Source organism: Dipodomys ordii, unplaced genomic scaffold (genome assembly GCF_000151885.1).
Source record: "Dipodomys ordii isolate 6190 unplaced genomic scaffold, Dord_2.0 Scaffold37, whole genome shotgun sequence".
In the NCBI taxonomy this organism is placed as follows: domain Eukaryota; kingdom Metazoa; phylum Chordata; class Mammalia; order Rodentia; family Heteromyidae; genus Dipodomys; species Dipodomys ordii.
The window spans coordinates 8,809,703-8,833,762 of record NW_012267253.1 but is presented as its reverse complement, the minus strand read 5'-3'; the positions used below and the strand labels follow the sequence as shown (position 1 = coordinate 8,833,762).

The 24,060-nt window shown below is 41.2% G+C and overlaps 1 protein-coding gene across 1 annotated transcript in view; it reads left to right on the top strand.

Moving 5' to 3' along the window:
• Positions 1–24,060, top strand: part of Lhcgr (luteinizing hormone/choriogonadotropin receptor) — a 58,553-nt gene that overhangs the window by 4,966 nt on the left and 29,527 nt on the right. The window contains exons 2-6 of the mRNA XM_013017929.1: positions 15,823–15,894; positions 18,033–18,107; positions 20,987–21,061; positions 23,279–23,353; positions 23,442–23,519. Of these exons, the coding sequence (XP_012873383.1) occupies positions 15,823–15,894; positions 18,033–18,107; positions 20,987–21,061; positions 23,279–23,353; positions 23,442–23,519 (375 nt within the window). The remainder of the gene's footprint in view (positions 1–15,822; positions 15,895–18,032; positions 18,108–20,986; positions 21,062–23,278; positions 23,354–23,441; positions 23,520–24,060) is intronic.

The window sequence follows — 24,060 nt, the reverse complement described above, 5'->3', positions numbered from 1 at the left end:
AAGGAGCTCTTTGTGTTTTGTGTTAGGTCAGCATCTAGGTCCCAGAATCTGCAGGCTGCTAGTCTATGACTTGAAAAGGAATTAGTAGGCATATTAGCTTCAGAAAAACACACCTACAGCTTACTCATACAAATATAACCTGTCTAGATTATTTTAATTCAATGTTTATTTCATAGTCAGTAGAAAGGAAAACAAAGTAACCAGAAACAAACAAGCGACAAACAAAAACACCAGAGTGGCTGAGACAGATGGGTTTCAGTGCCAGAAATACCTGGCATTCCCCATTCAGGGATCATCAGTAAGCCACCCCAGGAAATGCATCTACAAGATAGAGACAGAACCTTCCAAGTTCTAACAAGGACAGCTAGACCCTACCTTCAACCACCCTACAGTCAGAACATCCAAAAATGTCATAATAATCGCAAATTTCACAAAGTATATCTTCCACTTTCCTTTACCTCTAAAGAAAAAAAAGGCCCAAGATAGAGTTGGATCTTGAACGTCAGTTCTATCTAGCCTTCCCTCCCAGCCATGCTTTAAAAGGCCATTCTTAAGCCTGACTGTGCTGATGAACAGATTGCTTCTAGGAAACTTTAGAAGGATCTGATTTTACTACTTAAAAACAAAAAAATCACACTTTGTAGAAAAATGAAAGATAGCCCCTAATAAGACATTGAAAAACAACTGAGCCCTTCAGAGCTCAACGGAAGTACGCAGCCAATAAGGTTCCGAGAGAAATCCTCTTCTCCCTTTGAGAGTAATGACTCCTGGAGTATTTTGTCTTGTTCGCTTCTTTCCATCCAAACTGGCCAGTTCAAGACTCAGTGCTGCTCCTTTTCCCCACATCTTTTTGCTGCCCAAGCCCTTCAGTTTGCCTTTGTTTCTTGTAATGAAACAACAAAAGTCTCTTCCAAAATTTGATCTTCTAAAGTGGTGACACAGGTAAACTATGAGTTGCAGTGCTAAAGATAGGCCCTGTTGCTCACTAGCCAACAGGAGGAAGATGGCTATTGGACCTAACGGCTCTGCTACTGCAGTTCCCCCTGGGTGTGAGAAAAAAATACAGATTTTACTAGAGATTTAAGCAAATTTCTCACTCGGACATTTTTTTTAAGAAGAGAATTTTTTTAATTCTATCCACCAAGCAGGTGGTCTATCTGCCTTGAAGGTCAACTTCTAGCAGCTTCTCTACAAGGGTTCTCATTTACTCTCAGCTCCCACCCCACTGGGAGATGACATCGCTCTCAGGTTGCAGGTCACTCACAGCCACCTCATTGGGCTCTTTAATACCATCTGAGCCAAACTCACAGGAATCCAATCTAGAAATGGAACTCAACTTGCAGCCATGGCATTTGTCCTTGACTTGAATTCAGTGAGGTGATTCCTGGATTCCAAACTCCTCATAACCAGAAGCAGACAGCATTTCTGAGCCCACAGAGATCAAAGACTGTGTGTGACATCATCACAGGGACACACAAAAACTGGTGTGGCCGGGGAGGGTCCAAAACAGCCCCTACATTATCTGAAGTGATCAGCAGAACAAACATGGGCTAACCAGGTCCTAACACCAGGCCCTTTTCACTGCAGGTGTGAGTGAGTACTGTCTGGAAGTGGCGTGGGATGATTCCTATCTCTGAGAGGGGCTGGCTTTAGTGAGGACAAACAAGACAACCGAGGTGCAAAGTATCAGGAAATCAAGGTTTCACACATGGGCAAAGTACTATTGTAGCAATCTAATGATTCCAAGAAGACCAAAACCCCACAGTCCATACATGAGGTTGGATAATTAATATCTATCATCTGAGAGAGAAGCCTAGTAGATCAGATTTGTTCCTCAGAGGTGTTAATTAGAGAAAATGACTCACTATATCTCTCAATCTGAAAGGTGACTAAGACAGAATCTCAAAATATCACAGCTCATTATTTCCTCAAGTCTGAGATTCTGGCTTTCTCAGTCCAGATTTAGCCATCTCTGAAACATCTCTCCTCATATTGATGGAATGTGTTTAGCTGTATCTACCCAGTAAAACATCCAAGAGTCTTTTCCTTTGGAGAGAGACCACCAACTAGTGTGTACCCTTTAAAATGAGCTAGTTCAAGCCAGGTATCAGGGTCTCAAGCCTGTAATCTTTGCTACTCAGAAGGCTGAGATCTGAGGATCACAGTTCAAAGCCAGAAGTAGAAGTGTGGCGCAAGTGTTCCAGTGCCAACCTTGAGCAAAAAAGCTAAGAGTCAGTGCCCAGCCCCTGAGTTCAATCACCAGTACTTGCATCAAACAAGGTGAAAGGCAGTTCCAAAGACTTCTCCTCCCTTTCCCTTAAATTCCCAACAAAGAGAATCTGATTAGTCAAAGCACATACATGTCACTCCTCTTCAACCCAGAGCAAACCTGCTCAGTCACTGAGACTTTTCCACCATCATGCACCCAGCAATAGCATGCTTGTAGAGAAGGGGGCATTCTTGAGCTAAGCAATCACACTAATCTACCCGGTTAAGGGAATTTGTAAAGAATAAAGGTGCATATGCCAGTAGTTTCAAGTACTTCAAACTGATCCTCAGATTAATTAAAAATATGCAGTGTATCAACTGCAAGTGATCATTTACATGCTCCCTCAAAAACAAAAGAATTTTTTAAGTGTCAGGTCTTGTAATGGAAGAACTTCCTGAAGCATAACTGCAGTGTCACTGCCCTGACAACATAATATTCTCTGCTTCTGAAAAATATTTTTGAGAAATCATTACAGATGACACAGACATTCCCCAGGGAGAATTCAACATGTAGTTTTATTTACCAGAGTTATTCTTGTCATGTTATATTATTGCTAGGAGAATTCTAGTTTAGGGGGTAGAATGGGTTATTTTGCTTTGTGTCTTTAGAAAACTTTAAATGGATTTTGAGAAAGGGCTCAGAGTGTTTGCCATTTTGCTCTGAGGCTCTATATTTTTAATTGAGTGGTTGCACAAATGACTTGGGAAAACTGCTATCCAGGACTCTTCTTAACATCTTGGTTCATAGGATAATTCGTAAACTCTTCACAGTAGCTTGTTGGATGCTCTGGAAGAAGGTTTTCGAGGAGTCATCCAAACTGCAATTTCCAATGGGGGAGTTCCAAACAACTGATTTTTTAAAATTAATGAGCAAATGTTAACCCTATAGAGTGGCTCTCTAGAGTCAAAGCATTTAATGAAAAGTTTTGCTGTTGTTGTTGCTGTTTTCATTTCCCTAAATGAAATGGCTATCAGGTAATACCTAGGACGTCTAAGCCCTAAAAAATGACACTAAGACAAGCATCCATAGCACACACCCATAATCCCAACTACTCCTAATACAGAGATCAGGAAGATTATGGCTACAAGCCTATCTTAAGACCCATCTCAATAGAAAAACTTGGCTGTGCTGGAATGTGCCTATGAGTGTATCGGAGCTATAGGAGCATAAATAAACAGGAGAATCATGGTCCAGGCCAACCCTAGGAAAAAGCACAAACAGCAAAATGAGCTAGAGAAGGAAGTTCAAATGGTAGACTATCTGCCAAGCAAGGATGAAACCTTGTGCTATGAATGACTCACAAATAAAATAAATCCCATATATAACCAGTGAAGAATCTACAGAATCAATAGTGAGGGACAAGCATAGATATTACACAGACTTAAGGATGTAACTCATGATAAAGGGAAGAGTCACTTCCCAGGTGACTCACCCACTCTCACCTCCTGCCAAAGAAGTAGAGCTGTCATGAGCTGTAGCCTGTGTTGCTTATACACAATGAAATTTTATGCTTCCATCAGAAAGAATGGCATCACCTCATTCGTAAGGAAATGGAAAGAATTGGAAAAAGTCCTATTAAGTGAAGCAAGCCAGACCCAAAGAAACATAGGCTCCATGTTTTCCCTCATTTGTAGTAATTCACTTATGTCTAGGATAGGCTTAGCAGAGGATCACAATAGCTCAATAGCTATGTACAGATGACCATATAAAATGATGCTAATTGAAATGAACTCCAAGATAGGGAAATAAGAGACTTTTTTGTTGTTGAAGTTGTTGTTTTAATGTACTGTATGAAGTTCTTTCTTTATTTCCCTTTGGTTTATCCCCTGTAGCCACTGTTTTTGATTCTGGTACCCTGTGTCTTATCTGTACATTTATCTGATTTGGGGAAGGGAAGGGGAAGAACAAAATGGTGAAACAAGAACAAGAGTGACCCAATGTAGCAGTGATACTCACAAGATACTAGGTTGGAAATGAACTTTACAACTTGGGGTTGGGGGGAGTCAGGGAGGAAGATAGTAGGAGAAAAATGAGGGAGGGGTAACAATGTTCAACAATGTTCTTATGTACCTGCAACCCCTCTGTATATCACCTTTGCAACAAATTTAAATTAGATTAAAAACATCTTTGACAGAGAGCAGCTGTGAATTAACAGCACTCACTGAGTTCCTGTCTTGTGCTAGATATTATATTAGTGTTATATAAGCATTTTTATCTAATCTCAGAACTGTTCAGACTTTTCAATTACACATATTTCTTTGGGTCTGGAATGAAGCTACGATTTGATGCCAGGCAGTGTGGCTGTAGAGTCTGCACTCAGCACACTACACTGCTCAACAGAGGAAACACAAGCTGTCATATGCGGGGTAGAATCTGGACCAAGGGTCAAATCTGATCAGATCTGCAGAAAGGTGGAGATGGGCCAGTCAGTGGGAACAGTGTGAATGAAGCAGGAAATGTGAAGCAAGTTCAAGAAGCATCAATAGTCTGACCATGGGAAGCCCTACTACCCCATTAAAAGGGAAAAAAAAAGAAGACATGAGTCACAGAAGTTAACACTTCTAGTAACCACATTTTTAAAAAAGGTTTATGCCGGGCTCCAGTGGCTCTCACCTGTAATCCTAGTTACCCAGGAGGCTGAGATCTGAGGATCACGGTTCAAAGCCAGCCCAGGCAGGAAAGTCCGTGAGACTCTTATCTCCAATAAGCCACCAGAAAACCAGAAGTGGTGCAGTGGTTCAAGCGGTAGAGAGCTTGCCTTGAGCTGAAGAGCGCAGGGACAGAGTCCAGACCCAGAGTTCAAGCCCCATGACCGACCAAAAAAAAAAAGGTTTATAAGGTGAAATGAATTTTTTTAATACTGTATTTAATCTAATATGTGTGATGTCACTTCAACCTAAAATCTATACAAAAAAAGGTTAATGAGAGATTCCACAACCATTTTCTTACCAAATCTTCAAGGCTTAGTATATAATTTATAGTTCAGCTTTAGCAGCTTATCTCACTTCAGACTGATCATAGTTCAACTGCCCAGTTAGTGGCCACACATGACTAGTAGCTACCACATTGGATGTTAAAGTCTAGTAGAGGAGGCTGGCGCCAGTGGCTCACACCTGTAATCCTAGCTACTCGGTGGGGCTGAGATCTGAAGATCCTGGTTCAAAGCCAGCCTGGGCAGGAAAATCCTTGAGACTCTTATCTCCAATTAACTACCAGAAAACACTGTGGCTCTAAGTGGTAGAGCACTAGCATTGAGCAAAAAAGCCCAGGGACAGTATCTAGGCCCTAAGCTCAAGCCCCACAACCAAAAAAAAAGAAGAAGAAAAGTCTAGTATAGAAAGGGAAGAGTAGGTTTGTGGGAGTGTAAACTTGTTCACCACTTTGGAAAGTGGTATGGAGGTTCCTCAAAAGACTTCACATAAGAAGTGGCGCTGTGGCTCAAGTGGTAGAGAGCGCTTGCCTAGAGCTGAGGGACAGCGCCCACACCCAGAGTTCAAGCCCCACGACCGACCAAAAAGAAAAGACTCCACATAAAGCTCCCCTATGACCCAGCAATCCCACTTTTGGGCATTTACCAAAATGTTCACAAACAAGACCATACTAAAGCTACCAGCACAGCTATGTTTATTGCAGCATTATTTACCATAGCTAAGACATGGAACCAACCCAGATGCCCCTCAGTAGATGAATGGATCAAGAAAATGTAGTATATATACACAATGGAATTCTATGCCTCCATCAGAAAGAATGACATTGCCCCATTTGTTAGGAAATGGAAAGACTTGGAAAAAATCATATGAAGTGAAGTAAGCCAGGCTCAAAGAAACAGAGGTCCCATGGTTTCCCTTATTTGCAATTACTAGTATATGTCTGGGACAAGCAGAAAAGGTCAAAAGCTATGTACATATGACCAGATAAGATGATGATAAGCAAAATGAACCCCAAGATAGGGACACAAGTGGCTTTTTCTTCCTTGCTATTGTTTCTAACGTATTTATAATGTACCATGTGATTTTTTTTTGTTGATTTGTATATTCCTCCCCCACGTACGACCCCTGTTTTCACTGTATTTGATGTCAGTCTAATTTGGGGAGGGGAAGGGAGAAAACAAAATGTTTAAATAGGGATACAGGTTGACCCATTGTAATAATGAGATGTACAAGACACTATGTTGAAAAATGAACTTTACAATTTAAGCATAGGGGTAGGAGGGTGGGGGAGGTGGGTAATTGTGGAGGTGGGAGGGAAGGGATGGTAGGGGAAAACAAAGGAGGAAGCAACAATGCTTGATAGGAAATGTACTCATTACCTTGCTCATGTATCTGTAACCCCTCTGTACAGTATTTTTACAATAAAAAACTGGTTTTAAAAAAGAAAGAAATGGAAGAGTAGGTGACTACAACAAGCAAATAAAGACTGAGAGTTGAATGCAAGGGACATTTGTAGAGAGGGAGATAAGCCATGGACAGGCACAGGAGGAAGGTGAGAGCTAGAATGGCACGGTGGGAGTTGTCAGGAAGAGGCATTTAGTTTGGACAGGAGAAAGCCAGAATGGCATGAAGAGACACCAGTTAGGGTACCCTAGCTGAGGCAGAGAAAAGAATAGCCAACAGTGGCGTTGGCTGAAGAATAAAGGGGCTGGAAATAAGCGACAGTGTAATCATGTAAGTACTTAGAAAACTCCCAATAGGATAGGAGGGAAAACATAGCAAAATCTGTAGGCACAGAAGAAAATAGAGAAAGATCAAAATCACTGTGCTAGGCTCCAAAGCTTCATGGAAGATCAGGAATTTGAACTGTGTCTTAAAGGTGAAGACTGAGCACATGCCCTCAATAAACTGCTGACTCCACTGAGAAGTCTAGAGTCTCACAGGAAGCACCATGGGTCATCCAGGGGGATGAATCAACAAGTCTCAATTCAATAACACTGTTATGGAGAATGCCACACTAGATCAGGAAAGAAGTGACTTACGTTCTAGGCCAGATCTGCCCTTGAACTGCTACATGGTTTCAGGAAAGTCCTTTCACTTCATCTGTAAAATGAGGGGTTGTATCAAAGGATGTGTAAGCATTCTCTTCACTCTAATTCATGGACCTAATAAAATAAGTGTTTCTGATAGTCACCAAACAATAAAGTCACTTGGATGTATTTTTAAGAAATAGTCTAAATTTCTCTGATATAAAGTGTGATCTCTTGGGTGTCCATCTATACTAACTTCATATTTCAGTTAAAATCATATAACCAGCTCTGTCTAGGTAAAAGCCAAAGACATGAGGCCAAGCAAAGGAAAACAGACTCTCTAATGAAGCTACCAAGTAGATTGAGGCCCTGGAAAAGCTTGAAGTTTAAAATCAAGCAGGCAAGCCAATGTTTGTTTGTTTTCATTCTAAGATGAAAACCAGTTTATTATGATTACTGAGCAATTTGAGAAGAACATAGAAATTCTTAAATCTGTTAAATGTAGAACATAAATAATTAAATAAACCCCTCCCATTTCCGCATGTTTATTAGGCACAAAAGCTTTGCCTTGCTAGGATTTCTCTTTACAGTCCTCTGATTTTATATCATTTTAAAAGTCAGGGTTGTGCTGGTTAATTTGAATTGTCAGCGTGATTGGATTGAGAGATTCCTAGGCTTAGTAAAGCTTGCATGTGAGGTGTCTGTGATTGTATTTCTAGAGGTGACTGGATCCTGAAGGCTCTGATCTGACGAATGGATTATTTCCTAGGTGCATGGTGACATTATTGGAAGGTGGTGGAGGGTAGTGTGTGGAGAAACACTAGTTAAAGGAAGTAGGTCACTGGAGTTGTGTCTTTAGGAGCTAAAACTTGCCTTGTCTACTCCTTGTATTCCCATTTCCCTGTTTTCCTGACTATCATGATACGTATTCTTTGCTACATCATGTCCTCCCTGCCATAATGGAATGACACCTCTGGAATCATGAGCTAAAATAAATCCTTCCTCTGTTAAGTTGTTTATGTCAGGTATTTTGGTCAAGAAGATGAAGAGCTAACTAATACAGGGTGTACTTCTAACAGTAAACTAATAGCCTGTGGAAAATAGATGGATGTTTGTAGCTTTCTTAAATCAATAATATGGATGGCTTTCTTAAACAATTAGAAGGTAGTGAGTAAAAATATTTCACCTCTGCCATTTGTTGCGCAGAAGGAAAGGCAAATGCTTCAGAAAGGTGACCAAATATCACACCCAGGCTTTGGAGACTTCTGATCAATGCTGAATTTCTTCCTTGGCTCTCCTTTCCTTCTGATACTGCTCAGACTATGGGCCTTAGAAAGTGACCCTGCCCAGAGAATCCGCTTTCATTCAAAAAAAAAAAATACTAGGGAAAGTGAAAGCCCTATAGTTACCACTTGCTTTATGAAATACCAGTCTTTCAAATAAAGAATATTAATAGAATCCTATTTTCCATTCATCTAAAGGAGTTGTTATTTAAAGGAATCATGCAGTGAATCCTTCTGCAGGACAAAGGATCTTTTAATAATGCAAATGTCTCTCAGTTGATAAAGTTTTATAAGCAAGAATTTCCAAATCTATCTGTTTCCTTGAAGGGGAATATTAGAGCCCTCCTAGAGATCTCTAGCTAGAGCCACTGAACTGGACAAACTGGCTCCTTCCAAGGTTGTATACAGTATTAAACTCAAAAGAAAAAGGGAGCGGGGGGGGGGGTTAGGGAGGGGGACCCAAGCCCCATCTGTGAGGATTCAAGAGACATTAGAAATGACTAGGGAAGGCATGATAAGCTGATGTTAGTTTCTTCAAGGTAATTGGATTTATCTGAATGATACAGATTTTCCCATGGCTGGACTCTGACAGAAGGAACAGTAGGAGCTTGGCATTCAGGTTGATTTTAAAAAGGATGGAGAACAGAATTCTGGTAGCTAACTTCTATAATCCTAGCAACTCAGGAGATCTGAGGCTAACTGTTCGTAGGCAGCCCAGGCAAGAAAGTCGGTGAGACTCACATCTCCAATAAACTACTGGGGGGAAAAAGAAAAAGAAAAAAGCAGAGCTGTAGCTCAAGTGGTACAGAACTAGCTTTGAGCAGAAGAGCACAGACACACTGTCCAAACCCTGAGTTTATCCAAAAAAGAAAGCAAGAGAGAGAGGAAAGGTGGTAATGAGGGAGGGTAGAAAAAGAAGGGAAAAAGAAATGGAGTCAACAGGAAGAAACATTGATAAGAAAGAGCTCTAAAGGTAGGGCAGTCCTTCTAAGAAGTCCTATTGTGAGACAAGAGATTGTACCTTTATTCTGTACATTGTCCAGTCAGTGGATAGGGGTGACTCTGGACAGAAGACATGATCTTTAGTGAGGTAGAAATCTTGGGATGAGAGTGTAGTTCAATTGAGAGATTCCGACACACTCTCTCCTAGAAAGTAGGAAAGTGAACTGATCCAAAGGGCAATTTTGGCAGTGCACAAGAGCATGGACTCAAGGAACTAATCTACTGCACGAGACAGCCCTGGCACAGGGCTTTCATCTATGCCAAAAGTCCTAGTCTGAAAGGAGAGATACTAGGTTGATCCTAACCCGACAGCAGTCAGGAACTGACCTGGGACAGCATTGGGACAGCAGAGATGTGGGGATCAGAATGGAGCATTTGGGAAGCAGGGAGGACAGGACCCAGCTGGAATCCTACTCTTAGATGGACTCTAGAACCACCAGGTGAGCTACAGGTTAAGGATTCAGGGTGAAACAACCCCTAAAGTGGGGTGGGGAAGGCAGAGCAGAGGCACTACTGCTCTCTAAAGATGGGGTTGGATCCAGGTTAGGCAATGTACAGGGCTTCACCAGACTCATGAGCAACCACAACCTCCCTAGACTAGGATGGATGGCTTCATTCCAACTCTAAGAACAAAGGCTGCATCTACTTCACCTTTAAGCTACGCATGAAAGGGTGGGAGACTTGCAAGCTAGATTCATGAGTAGATGAAGTTTATAAAACTCAGGTGGCCTTTGTCATCTGATCTAAATACTTATTTCAGGACTGGGAAGATGGCTTAGTGGTAGAGTGCTTGCCTTGCATGCATGAGGCCCTGGGTTTGATTCCTCAGCACCACATAAGCAGAAAAAGTTGGAAGTGGCGCTGTGGCTCAAGTGGTAGAGTGCTAGCCTTGAACTGAAGAGCTGAGGGACAGTGCCCAGGTCCAGAGTTCAGGCACCATGACTGACCCCTTCCCCCCTCCAAAAAAATACTTATTTCAACCTCTATGGCAAAGATTGTGGGCAAGTGGGGTTTGCCCACAATGCAGGTGCTACCCATGCTGCATCACTGATTTATAAAAGGACTGTCAGAGTGGGATAAATGTAAGTCTTGAATGATGCCACAGTCATGTCCTTCCACAGCTGTCTTCACTCACTTTGCAAGGGAGAATTTCCCACCCTGCAAGTTCAAACTCAAGTTGGAGCAGTACATTGGCTCTTTACCACTCATCCTTGATACTTTTCTTTCTTTCCTGTAGCCTGTGTGATAGCCCTAGAATCCATCTAGGCATGGAGCCATTCTAATTCCTGCCTTTCTTCCTTCCATCCAGTATTTCTGCTTCTTAGAGACAGATGCATCATCTGGATGCTCACCTCCTTGTTTGAAGCATCTATACCAGAGAACAGTCCCACCAAGCACACTGTTCAACACCCCAAATTATTTAACTGGGGTTCTGAAAAGAACAGGGATAGTGGAGGGAGAAATCTTCTTGCAATGGCATGTTTGCTTACTATATTTCTTCTGGAAATTTCTGCTTTATGCATAACCGTCGATCTCTTTTGGACTCTGAACAGCAGAAACATTGAACTGTTTTTTGTTTTTGTTTTTTCTGGGGGTCTGGTCGTGCGGCCTGAACTCTGGGCCTGGGCGCTGTCCCTCAGCTCTTCAGCTCAAGGCTAGCACTCTACCACTGAGCCACCTTCCCAGCCCATGAACTGTTTTTCCTTTAGGCCTCTTTTCCCCCTTTTCTCCCTGACTTCTGCTCTGTGTCAAATGATGCTGACTAGAACTTTCCACAAGAGTGGAAACTCTTTAAAATACAACAAGGAAAAGGAGAGAAAGGCAGGGAGTCAGTTGGCCCAGCAAATGAAACTTTTCCTTGTTTCTCAGAGTTAAGTGGATGATAGTTTTTCATTCAAGAAGCATAGTCATCAGCCCACACACAGTCCTCTAGTTTTGCTTTTTAAATCTCCTTCTCCTACTTCTCTTCTTTCTATTCTCCAAGATAACCATCCTAATGTATGTTTATGCATCTGATTTTTTTTTTTGCATCCGGTGTGGGGCCTGAACTCTGGGCCTGGGCGCTGTCCCTCAGCTCTTCAGCTCAAGGCTAGCACTTTACCACTTGAGCCACAGCGCCACTTCCGGCTTTTTTCTTTTTGCTTATGTGGTGCTGAGGAATGGAACCCAGGACCTCATGCATGTAAGGCAAGTGCTCTACCACTGAGCCACCTTCCCAGCCCCAATGCATCTGATTTTTTAATATCTGTTCTGTGCACACATTTTAGTTTTACAAACAGTGCTTATATAGCTCAGCTCCTTCTTTGTCTCTTTTAGTTCCTTCTTTGTCTCTTTTAGCCCCATCATTCTAGAATCCACCCATGCTTTTCTGTGTGCCTTTAGAGCCTAGCTTCTGATTTGAGTGGTTACCTGCTCAGTTAGGTGTATACTGCTACATTTTCCTTGCTTCCTCACCAAGTCAAGGGTCTCCAACTCCCTGATGCCACAAGGCTATGAAGAAGTCTTGTAGAGCTCACCCTTACCTACGGGTGTAAGAATTTTGCTGGAATGGATATACACAGAGATGGATTTGTAGGACTATTTATACAATCATTTATATTTGCTAAACGTTTCTGATGTCCTGGAAAGAACAATAAGGACATCCACAGAGAAAAGAGCACTTTCATATGAATGTATACTCAAATCCCAACCAGATATGGTGGCACACACCTGTAATCCCAGTACATAACAAATCCCAACCAGGTATGGTGGTACACACCTGTAATCCCAGTACATAACAAATTCCAACCAGGTATGGTGGTACACACCTGTAATCCCAGTTTCTTGGGAGATGAATGTAGAAGGATATTGGTCTGAGAACCTGCACAGGCAATATCAGGAAACACTATGAAAAACAAACGAAAAGCCCAAGAACTAGGGGCTTAGCTCAAGTGACATATCACTTGCCTAACAAATGAGAGGCCATAAATTCAATCCCTTGTATCCAAAAATGACAAAATAAAATTTTTTTAAAAAACAAGTTACAGGTGGATAAGAAAAACAACTCCTAATGCCCTACAGCACAGTAGGTTAACTATGTTTGATAACGGTTAATTGCTTATTTCAAAATAGCTAACAGAGAAGATTTTGAATGTTTACAGCACAAAGAAAATGATACACATCTGATGTGGTAGATATGTCAATTACCCCAAGCTGATCATTGAGATATCACTCTGCACCCCATAAATGTATATAACTGCTATGTGTTGATAAAAAAAAAACCTATTAAGACAAAATATATTAAGAACAACAACAACAAAAACAAATCATGGGTCACACCACGAACAGACAAATTTATATACAGAAAGCAAATACTTGAATGCTTAGGAACTGATGCCAACTGACGACAAATGAGAAATGAAAATACACGTTGGAATAAAATTGTAAGTCACTGGGGAAAGTAGTTGTGATTGGTTTGGATGTGCAGATCCACATTCTCCATGGAGCTTCCTGGATCTACCTTTGCTGTAAAAATATCCATCAATAAATAAAAGGCACAATACACCTGCCTCCCCTCACTCCTCTGGTCCCAGGAGTCTTGCTTGACCCAGGTCCACAAAGTTGCAGGCTGTTCCTTCCGTGTCTCTTTTATGGTGGGGATTCTATTTTCATTCTCATCTCAGCTGCCTCTCCAGGTCTGTAGTCCCATATTGACATCAACTGCAAAATTTCATCTTGCACCAGGGCTGTTCTGGAGTCACTGGGGACAGCGGGTGCATGATCTACAGCTTCTCTCACTTCTGTCCAACCTTTGCTCCTCATCCTTCATCTCCACCCCCCACCCCACATCCATCAAGAGCTCAGGCAACCTCCCTGGTCAAATCTAAACCAAACTACTCCTCTGGGAGCCACAGCAGGCTCTTATTTGGAAGAGGAGGCTGCCTGCTGCAAGGTCCCTGCTTCTGGGCTCCATTTGCATGAGTAAAGAGCTCTGAAGGGTTTGGTTTGAAGCTTTTATGTAAACACTCTCCGAAATATGTTCTGCACTGCATTACCCCTAGCAATAAAGATTCTGGAATCAGAATTTGGCTGTCACTTTTATTGATGTTGCATGGGGTACAGTAGAATACAGCTTTCTCTTCTGGAAATTTATTGGCTTGGCAGTGCAGCGAGTAATAAAACTGTGTTTTTAATCAGTAAGCCAAGCGGACATGATTCCAGAAGAAATATAGTAAGCAAACATGCCATTGCAAGAAGATTTCTCCCTCCACTATCCCTGTTCTTCTCAGAACCCCGGTTAAATAATTTGGGGTGTTGAACAGTGTGCTTGGTGGGACTGTTCTCTGGTATAGATGCAGTTTGGATTACAAAATTCTGGGCTGTGTCATCTGTGGGAAACTGTGGAACAAAAGCTTTTTTCTGAAATTTCTTTTCTTCCTTCCTTCCTTCTTCCCTTCTTCCTTCCTTCTTTCCTCCTCCTGCCTTCATTTATGTATGTATGTAGTTATTTATTTTGTCAAAGACCCAAACTTGAAGGTAATGTCTGATGCATCACACTCAGTGGTAGGCCACCTTACCACCTGAACCACGCCTCCAACCCCACTTGCTTTCTTTTGATCAAGGCTGGCACTCTACCACCTCAGGGACAGCTTCACTTGTAGTTCTAAGGTTTGTTTTTGTTTATTGATGGTTAATTGAAGATAAGGTTTTTTTTTGTTTATTGATGGTTAATTGAAGACTTTCTTGCCCCAGGCTAGCTTCAAACTGTGTTCCTCAGATCTCAGCCCTTTGAGTCACTAGGATAACAGGCATAAAGTACCAGCACTTGGCTTGAAATAAACTTTCGAAAACACCTATACATTAGCTTCAAGGGAAGAGCTGCTGGTAAGTGAGAGGAACAAAAGAGTGAGACATGCTTCCTTCCCAGAGAAGCAGGGCCACCACACCTTCCCTCCACCGTTCTTTATTCAAGCCAGGGTTACACCGTGGAAAGGGCATTCGGAGTCAGTCTGCTAGATGGTCATGAGTGACTTAATCCTCTCGTGACATAATTTCTTCTGCTACCAAAAGGAATAAACGCTTCACAACATCATGATGTAGATAAAATAAGGTTGTGAGCAAGTGTCCATATCTCACACAGTAGCTGGCACTCATAGCAACTCCCTTCTGACATCTCCATTGAACTCTGCTCATCAACAAGGAAGCATTCTTTCCTTGTAATTTCGGTCAACCCTGCTTCTTCAGCAAGATGTGATCTCTTGCCTTTCTCTTCATGTTCCTCCCCTCTCCTATTCTCTTGGTTCCTGTCAGTCATTAAGCCCAAATCTCTAACCACTGCCAAAGTTTAATCAATAGCTGATTGTTCACCCTTACCTTGCAGAAGCTTTCTCCTGAGTTACCTCAACCTTGAGTTCCTTTAAGACTCACATATTATCTTCTTACCGGTTTTGGTATGGCTGTCACTCTTTTCCCAACTATGACATCTTAAACAGCTTTTATCTCCATTTTTAAGAATATGTAGGCTGTCAATGGAGCTGTGCACATTTGAAGGAAGTGCTCTCATAGACATTCTCCCAAATGACTTGAGATGTCCAAGTGAGTTGGGTAACATTGCACAGGCTGCCTGAGGAAGGCACTGTGGGGCAAGGTGGGAACATGGCTCAGCGCATCCTCCCTTCCCTTCCCTGCATGTCTCCCCTCTTGTTCAGCAATAACTCTTCTGTGGATGCTAAGCTGTGCCCTTAACATTAGCTATCATATTTACTCGCTACCACAATTCTGTGAAATAGGAATTATTATTCTAATATTATTGATGAAGGAACTGAAGCAGACTACTGAAGTAGCATGCTGGGGTTACATAGCCAGGGAGTGGGGCAGTGGGGATATGATTCCAACATTGATGATGTTAACCACCAAAAGACACATTCTTTTATAAACATCAAGAATAAGTCATCGTGTATATCTTAACTGATACAAATTAGAATTCTCAACCTGAATTGCTGTTAACTCTATAGACAGACAGACACATACACATATTATCATAAATGTACAAGGCACACTGTCTTAAACTTTTAACTCTTTTTTTGTTGTTGTTGGTTGTGGGGTTTGAACTCTGGGGCTGTGCACTGTCCCTCAGCTCTTCAGCTCAAGGCTAGTGCTCTACCACTTGAGCCACAGTGCCACTTCTGGCTTTTTTTGCTTATGTAGTGCTGAGGAATTGAACCCAGGGCCTCATGCATGTGAGGCAAGCACTCTACCACTGAGCCAACTTCCCAGCCCCACCTTGAACTCTTTTTAACAGTTTAAGGATTTTCTTTTTTCTTTTGTAGATCGCTCACCTATCTCCCTGTCAAAGTAATTCCATCTCAAGCTTTCAGAGGACTTAATGAGGTCATAAAAATGTAAGTAAGATACTGCATATCAAAAGACATTCATAATTGAAATAATGAATTTTTCTAAGAGAAAACACAGTTGAAAGGGGATAATTTTTCTAGGAAAGAAATTGTATTTAGGAAACCCAAGTATTTTTATCTTTGTAATACAAAATAATATCTAGCTGCCTTTGAAGAAATGGCATGATTTTCAAGAGTCATTAAAACCCAGATAATTAACCTTGCTTCAAAGAACTGAATGCATTTTGATAAGTGACGATACACTTTTTAAGTAGAAAAGAGATAGATTCCAATCATGAAAATTCCCCTTTGGGTAAAGCAGCTATTATTCCCTTGTGTCACAATTTTGGATGGTTCCCACATAGTAGAAAATGTGCTGGAAGTTTACAGTGCATCAGAAGATAATCCTTGTGTCTAAAATGTAATAAATAGACGACAAAAACACAGTGTTTATAGATGCGTGGATGGAAGGCCTTTACCAAAACTGTAAAGCAGCCAGATAATGCAGTGTGATCTCAGATTTGTCAGGTGTAATTTCAGTCATTTGGTTTCAGCTTCTGGAGCTCCAAACCACATATGTGGAGAGAACTTACTCGGGGAAGAAAATGCTCCAGCATACTCCTGAATGTGAGCCTGAGTCAAAGGATCTCAGTAACCACTGCTTTTCCTCAAAGGTGCCTCTAATCTTCACAATCCACAGAACTTGCAACCTAGATTTGTGTCCCACTATCTTAGCTCCTTGGGGCACCTCTGCCCAAACTTAGGACATTAGAAAATGATAAAACTATTTTAAATAACCCCTCCAGTGTGTATCATAGAGAATTCACTATAGGGTACAGGTACATCAGTTTGCTGGAGCCTAAACCACACTCTTTTGCTCTCAAGTTAAAATGTTGAGTTTTGACGACTATTAGTACATTTATACCTCCTGCTAAGAAAAGCATCCAAAGTTAAACAAGCAAGCCATTAGGTAGGAATAAGATGAATCTGCCCTGGAGCAATTCTGCCCAAGGTTCTGCCTTTTTGTGGGCTAAAGCTCTCACCATCAGAAGCTTCGGTGAATCGTTAACTTAGAAACACACAGGATGTACAATTGTAAAGTCAAGACTCTTTTCTCAGCTGGTAGGAAGAGGTGGGCTTTTAGAACAACAGTGATATTACCAGCATACTTGGGGATTGTATTGGACAAAACTAATCCCTTTACTTTTTAAATAATCTGTTCAATCACCAGTCACTTGATTCATTTATTCATTCACTCCCTTAACTATGTCAGGTGACAGGAAGCCACGAAAGATTCAGAAGGAAATAGAATGTATTCCTTGTTGGAAGTAGAGTTGTGGCTCAAATGATAGAGTACCAGCCTTCTGTGAAAAAGCTAAGCAAGAGTGCCCAGGCCCAGAGTTCAAGCCCCAGTACCAGCACACACACACACACACACACACACACACACACACACTTTGTTCTTTAATCTATTCACAGAGTGAGATAGATTGTCAAGGAAGAGGATTATTATTACTATTACTATGTGTAATCACCTTGAAGTGGCCTCAGAAGACAGTTTTGGAAAACCCTTAAGAATTAGGAAACAAGGAGTCATATAGATGGGGAAAACCTGATCAAAGTACATTATATGCATGTAATAAATATCACAATAAAATCAAACTGTATAATTAATTTATGCTAATAATTTTTTAAAGAATGAAAAATTAGTTCAACCCAGAATACAGCCTCACAAGAGTGATATATCGGGACCCCAGAGATTCCCAACCCCAGTCTTGAACTTTCATACAAATACTACTTGCTTCTCCAGAGCTATAAAACAGGGAGACTGACCACATTTTCTCAAAGGGCCTATCACTACAAAGAATATGTGATTCTAAGTCATAGATAAACAAGTGAAACTTTCTGTCACATAAATAGGGTTACTGAAACTTGCATCTCAACTGCATCTGGGTTGTAGACACCCATCAGTGCTCCTAAAGGGAGATGTTAGTGCTTTATGATATAAAAACAACTTGCACGTTTCTGTGTGTGGTTTTTTATTTCAGAGACACACAATGAAGTCCCTTGTTGTTGGGTCTCATGCATAGCTCGTTATCATGCAGACCTGGTCACGTCTTTCATGTTTCTTCTCTTATTTTCCCTAGTGAAGTCTCTCAGAGCGATTCCCTGGAAAGGATCGAAGCTAATGCCTTTGACAGCCTCCTCAATTTGTCTGAAATGTAAGCATCAGCTAACAGATAGTTTATTGCTATACACGATTACCCTCCCTGGCTAGAGCCCACTCAGTATTTGTATTCAACCATCCACTGCTAGGAATCCAAGAAGAAAAGACTACAGCAATTACTAGGTCTGGGCAGGCACTAATTTCTCTCACTGCAGTGGCCTCCAGGTTGCCATGGTGACAACCGCTTCTCCCCAGGAGCTGTATAAACTCTGAAACATCACAACACAATGTTGGAAATTAAAATTGACATTGTGAAGTCCTGCCAAGTAGATCTTGCCTTATGCAAGGGAGTTTATGGAATATGTGGAACATTTGGAAAATTTGGAAAGAAGCTTATAGATCATGGATTTGTTTGTTGGAAGCTGTTCTAGCATATCCATACTTTCAAGTAAATGTTCCTTCAATACCTACCATAAAAATGCCCTGTGTTGAACTCATTGTGCCTTGTTAGTTTGGTGGCTGTCCTGTTTTAGAATTAACTCTTAAATGTAAGCCTTTCTAAATTATTCCCACCAATACTACCACCAATTCACAAAGGTGATTAGAGAAGACTAGCTCTATTCAGCATTTAGCCCAAAGGTTACTGAATTGCCTGATGACATATAGCAAGTTAGTGCTAGACCCAGACTAGAAACCAGGTCACATGATTGGTTGCCCCTTACTGGGTCTCTTACCACTACCCTGAGTGTTTGGAAGCATAGTCAAAAACCCCGAGGGGGGACATCAAGCGTAAGGGAGGGCAGCAATCAGTACCACGTGTTTTTTGAAGTCTTGTGCTTGACATTTCATATAGGTTGTATCATTAATCCTTACAACTATCCTGCAGAGTGGGATAATTGCCCTTTTCATCCAAAGCAAGGAATGGGAGAGGTGTGTGACTTGACCAGTGTGACACTTTAAACAATGACAGGGCAGGGATTCAACTCCTTGTCCATCTTTTTCTTCAAGGCTTGTGCATTTTCCACAAGGCATCCCTCTATAAATGGTCCAATGAGTAATTGTGTTAAGGGAATAATTTATCAATAAGTATGTGATTGTCCACCATGCATCACACATAATGCAGAGGAGCTAAAGTACAAACATTCACCGGGCCATGACAGGGTTGCCAGGGTGGTGAGACTTTTACAGAAAAATCTGAAGCCATGGGGTCTTTAAGTCTAAGAGGTTCAATCTGGACATGCTGTGAGGCAGAATTACTTAGAGCTCATTGCAGTTACAGATAACAGTGTTACTACCCCAGACCTAAAAATGTGCACTTTTAACAGATTTCCCAGGTAATGCTGAAGCACAGCTTCCATTAAGAATCACCACAGATAGCTAATGATAAATAAAATTCTCTATGATGCAAAGTCACAATTATCAACAGAAGGAAAAATAAAGTACTCCAAAGGGAAGTTTATGTATTTCCAAAGATGCCTCCTAAGCCTTGAACACTAGATCCCTTTGCTTTGTTCAGTTGCCCCGAATTTAGAATAGTGCATGACACATGTAGGTGCTCAGTTAAATATTTGCTAAATTAATGAATGTGTGGACAACTAGTCTAAGATCAGATCCCAAAGAGATACAAGTCCCTTCCCTCCATTCATATGACATCCTATCTGACCCATGATTGTTTGTGGTAGTTGAAAACATAATGAACAAAAAAGTATATCACTCACATCCAAAGAATCCAATGCTTAGTTTTATATTTTCAATGAAAATGGGCATCAGTGGTGGGCTATAATATGGTGTTCTTGGAGTCAGAAAAACTGGGTCATGTTCAAGTTCTACTAAGTTTCAACTGTACAGATAAATCTTTCAACTTCCTGATTTCAGCTCTAATAATTGCTAATGCTGGTTGAGGCCATGTTATGAATTAGACAGCCATATTTACTCCACAAAAATAACTCTAAGAGAAAATTGAGGCATGGAGTTAAGTGACAGATACAACAACATCACACAATTAATGAAAATCAAGATATAAAACCAACTTGGGCCTATTGTGCAGATTCGTCACCAATATTCCCACCCAGTACTTTTCTCCACATAACAGAATTGTTGTCATGTCCTCTAGTGAGTCCTGTTCTGGGTTAAATGAGCCATGGGTGTTTACAGGCCTTTCACTGACTCCAAAATAGATGGGACTCAACAATTGTTGTTACATCTTAAAGAGTCACAGTCACTGCAGAGTCAAGGAAGGACAATGGCTGCACTTTCATGCTTTGCCATCCCTGCCTCAGATGATCTCAGTCATTCTATTACATAAAGTTTACCAGCCTGTGAGTCAGGAAACATAGTCAGTATTATTTTTCCAATTTTACAGAAAGGAAAGCTACTCAGGGAGTTAGTCTGAGTATCACCTCACAGCAAACTATCTACAAATGAGCATAAAATTCCAAAAATATAAAGCATCTACCTCTGCCCTGTGCTGTTCTGCATTCGTGGGCACCCATGTGAGTAACTACTCAGTATGGTTGCCAGCTCAATAGGAAGAAGACTAGTTTGCTTTCAAGGGACAGTGGCTAATTTGCCCATCTCTCCTGGGGTGCAGAATTTCCCATCTCTCCCGGAGAGCAGGCTCCACAGTAGGGCAGGTTCTACTTGGCCTGGAACCTTAGATGCTGATAGGAGTTGGGGTGGGCATAACAGACTTTCAGCTATGATACCTACACCTGCCTCTTCCAAAGGTTGGAATGGAGCTTCCTGGGAGCAGCCAACAAGCCCCCAGCAAGCCATTTCTACCCTCAGTGTTTCAAGAGCTCCTCTCGAGCATATAAAATGCACTTCGTTTTGTTGATACTCTTTTCAGCCAGCAATGCCTGGTGCCCACAGTCTGCCACATTGCAACAATTCACATCTACTAAACTGCTGCTCTTTTCCCTTTTCTCTTTACAGACTGATCCAGAACACCAAAAACCTGGTATACATTGCTCCTGGTGCATTTATAAATCTCCCTCGGTTAAAATACCTGTGAGGAATTTTCCTTTTAGAGCATCTGGGGAGGGAAAAATGGGTATCTGACAACAAATCAAAACAATTCAAGGATTGAGGGGGAAAAATAGGGGTTTTTTTTGTTTTTTTATGCCAGAACTGGGACTTGAATTCAAGGTCTGGGTACAGTCCTTTAACTTTTTCTGCTCAAAGCTGGCATTTAGCCACTTGAGCCATACCTCCACTTCCAGCTTTGTGCTAGTGAGTTTCAGATGAGAGTCTCACAGACTTTCCTGCCCAAACTGCTCAAAGCACATTCCTCAGATCTCAGTCTCCTGAGTAGCTAGGCATAAGCCATCCGTGCCTGGGCTGAGAATTTTTTTAAACATATGCCTTTTTTTTTTGGCATGTTCCTCCAGTGTGGTCTTTTGATTTAAATTTAATCAGCTTTTCTTGTCAGCCACCATGCTGGCTGCTTTTACCTACATGTAAATAACTGCCAACATTTGCTCCTTCTGGAACATGGGAAAAGAACATCACCTCTTTGCAATGATCTTCAAAGTTGACACAGGGGGTTGTCGAGGGCGGGGGCTGGGGGCGGGGAGGCAACAAAATCTCTCAGGTGAGTGGACAGTAAATGAAAGAGAAGCAATTCTGATAGGCCCCTGACAACAGGCTGAGATGTGTCTCCTTTATCTCATTTGTTCACTGATTCAAGTGAAAAAAATTTTAAATACAGTCTTGACATGGGCACTCTGCCATGTAATCTAAGCCATTATTTTCTATTTCCCATTAAGTCTGAACTCAGGTTAAGTTAAGAAGGTAAAATTGTGTACCACTGGAGCCCAAACATCAATTGGCCTTGCCAGCCAAGCCCAAAATCTTGAGGTGATCAGACTGTAAATATATCACCATCGATCTTTCTACATATCAAGTCATTTCTACTCAACCAGAAAGATTTGCATCCTCTGAACACAAAGACCTTCTAACTCTTCTGTTTGATAAAATAAATTTCATAAATTCCCAAAGGAGTTAAGGAAGTCCACTTCCAAACCCTCCTCCTACCCCACCTCAACACCCCCTACCACCAATAAAGGGGAAAAAATTAAAAGAACAGAGGAGAAAGGAAGGGATAGCTCCCTGGGTGATCCATCCCCTCAGCCTTGTTTGCTCCTGGAGCTGGTCCAGCAATCTTATCAGCTCTACAACATCCAAACTCCTACACAAAGTCTGGTTGCACTTAAAATACTGCAGAATCAACCTTGATGAAAACAAAAGAACGGCCAAGAACCAAATCTGACCACTGTACCCCTTTATTATTGAAAAGTCATTTTCAGTATTAAGTAGCATCTTCATTCAAAATTGTGGTATCCCTCCAATCCAAGCCCACACATTGCAGTATGAAGCTACCTTGCCCTGCACAGCCACAGACGGTGGCATTTGCTCAGTCATTCAAAGAACTTCAAGTAAGCAGGAGAAGGAAAGGGGCAAAAGAGAAACCTGGCACCAGGAATCCTGAGCCCATTCTGGTGAATCAAAACATCAGTTTAGGGAAATCTAGATGCCTATTAACCTCTGAGGGAGGCTCATTCTTATCATAAAATATTCTTTAATGTTGTAAATTACTTAAGTCTCTATCTTCTTTGGAGGTTAAATAAAAAGGCAGTAGGAAAAAATAAAAGAGGAATCTTGAGTGCCTCCAAATACCAAAACAATGTTCAATGGCTTCAATGAGATATAAGGAAGAACTTTCTAAATTGTAACATAGCCCAAAGAAAGGAAGATTTTTTTTTTAACAATGACGGTATAGATTTCTCAGCAGAGATTAATCTTCCTGAAGTATTTGAGTTAAGACCTGCTCCAAAGGAGAAGGATTCTTTCTAAACCTATCAAGATCATGGACTAAACTAATTACCAGAAGGAAATGGAATACAATACAATAGGAAAATACACGGAACTTAATAGGGAAAGCCAGGCTGCAAATATACAAATGGAAAAGATCTGAAAGCTTGGTCTCAGCCCTTGATCTCTGAATAGGAGTCATTAGAGCAACTTCTCCAAATGGAGTAGGCCTTTAGATTCTGACAGTTCTCATCAACTGGAAGTATTCCTAGTAAAAGCTGAATGCAATATTAAAAAAAAAAAAAAAACAATGTGAAGATAGTATTTACAAAATGCCTTTCTTTTTTTGAAATCTTTATACCTTAATGACACTTTTCCCAATTCTGCCACATTACTATCCTGACCCGATTATAGGAGCATCTGCAACACAGGCATCCAAACACTCCCAGATGTTACGAAGATCTTCTCCTCTGAATTTAATTTCATTCTGTAAGTGCCGTGCTGATTGCTATGCATAACACTTTCCTATTTGCAGCTCAAATTTGGAAAGTAAATATTTCTCATTTCTTTCCTCCAGGGAAATTTGCGATAACTTATACATAACCACCATACCAGGAAATGCCTTTCAAGGGATGAATAATGAATCCATCACACTGTGAGTAAACCCCTGATTCTTGTGCTGCCACACAGCCTCCTGCTAATCTCGCTTTTAGCTGGAAGTGAGCATTTTCTCTTGTTTTACCACATTCTTCACTCACTGATGACGTTCTTCTTGACCTACCCTGCCAAGGGTGGCTGGCATCACGTGACATCACAGTGAGTCACGTGTTCACATGACAGCTATCCAACCAGTTCCATTTGCAATTCATCAGATGGGTTCTGAAGGCTTTCAGTACTGACTTGGTAATTGATTTTAAAAATAAGTTATAGGCCTCCGTGGGAGGCTCTGAGGCTGGGAAGAGACAGCTTATTAAAAGAGAAATTCCAAGATTTTAATTGAGTTTGGAAGGATGTTTTTCAAGCAGGTAGAGTAGCTACCTGCTCTCTCCCCTCTGGTTTCTAACCTTCCCTTTGGAGCTCTCTCACTTTGTTTCTTTTTTTTTTATTTTTAATTTAATTTTATTTTATTTGTGAACATACTGTACAGAGGGGTTACAATTACATGGGCAGGATAATGCGTACATTTCTTACCAAGC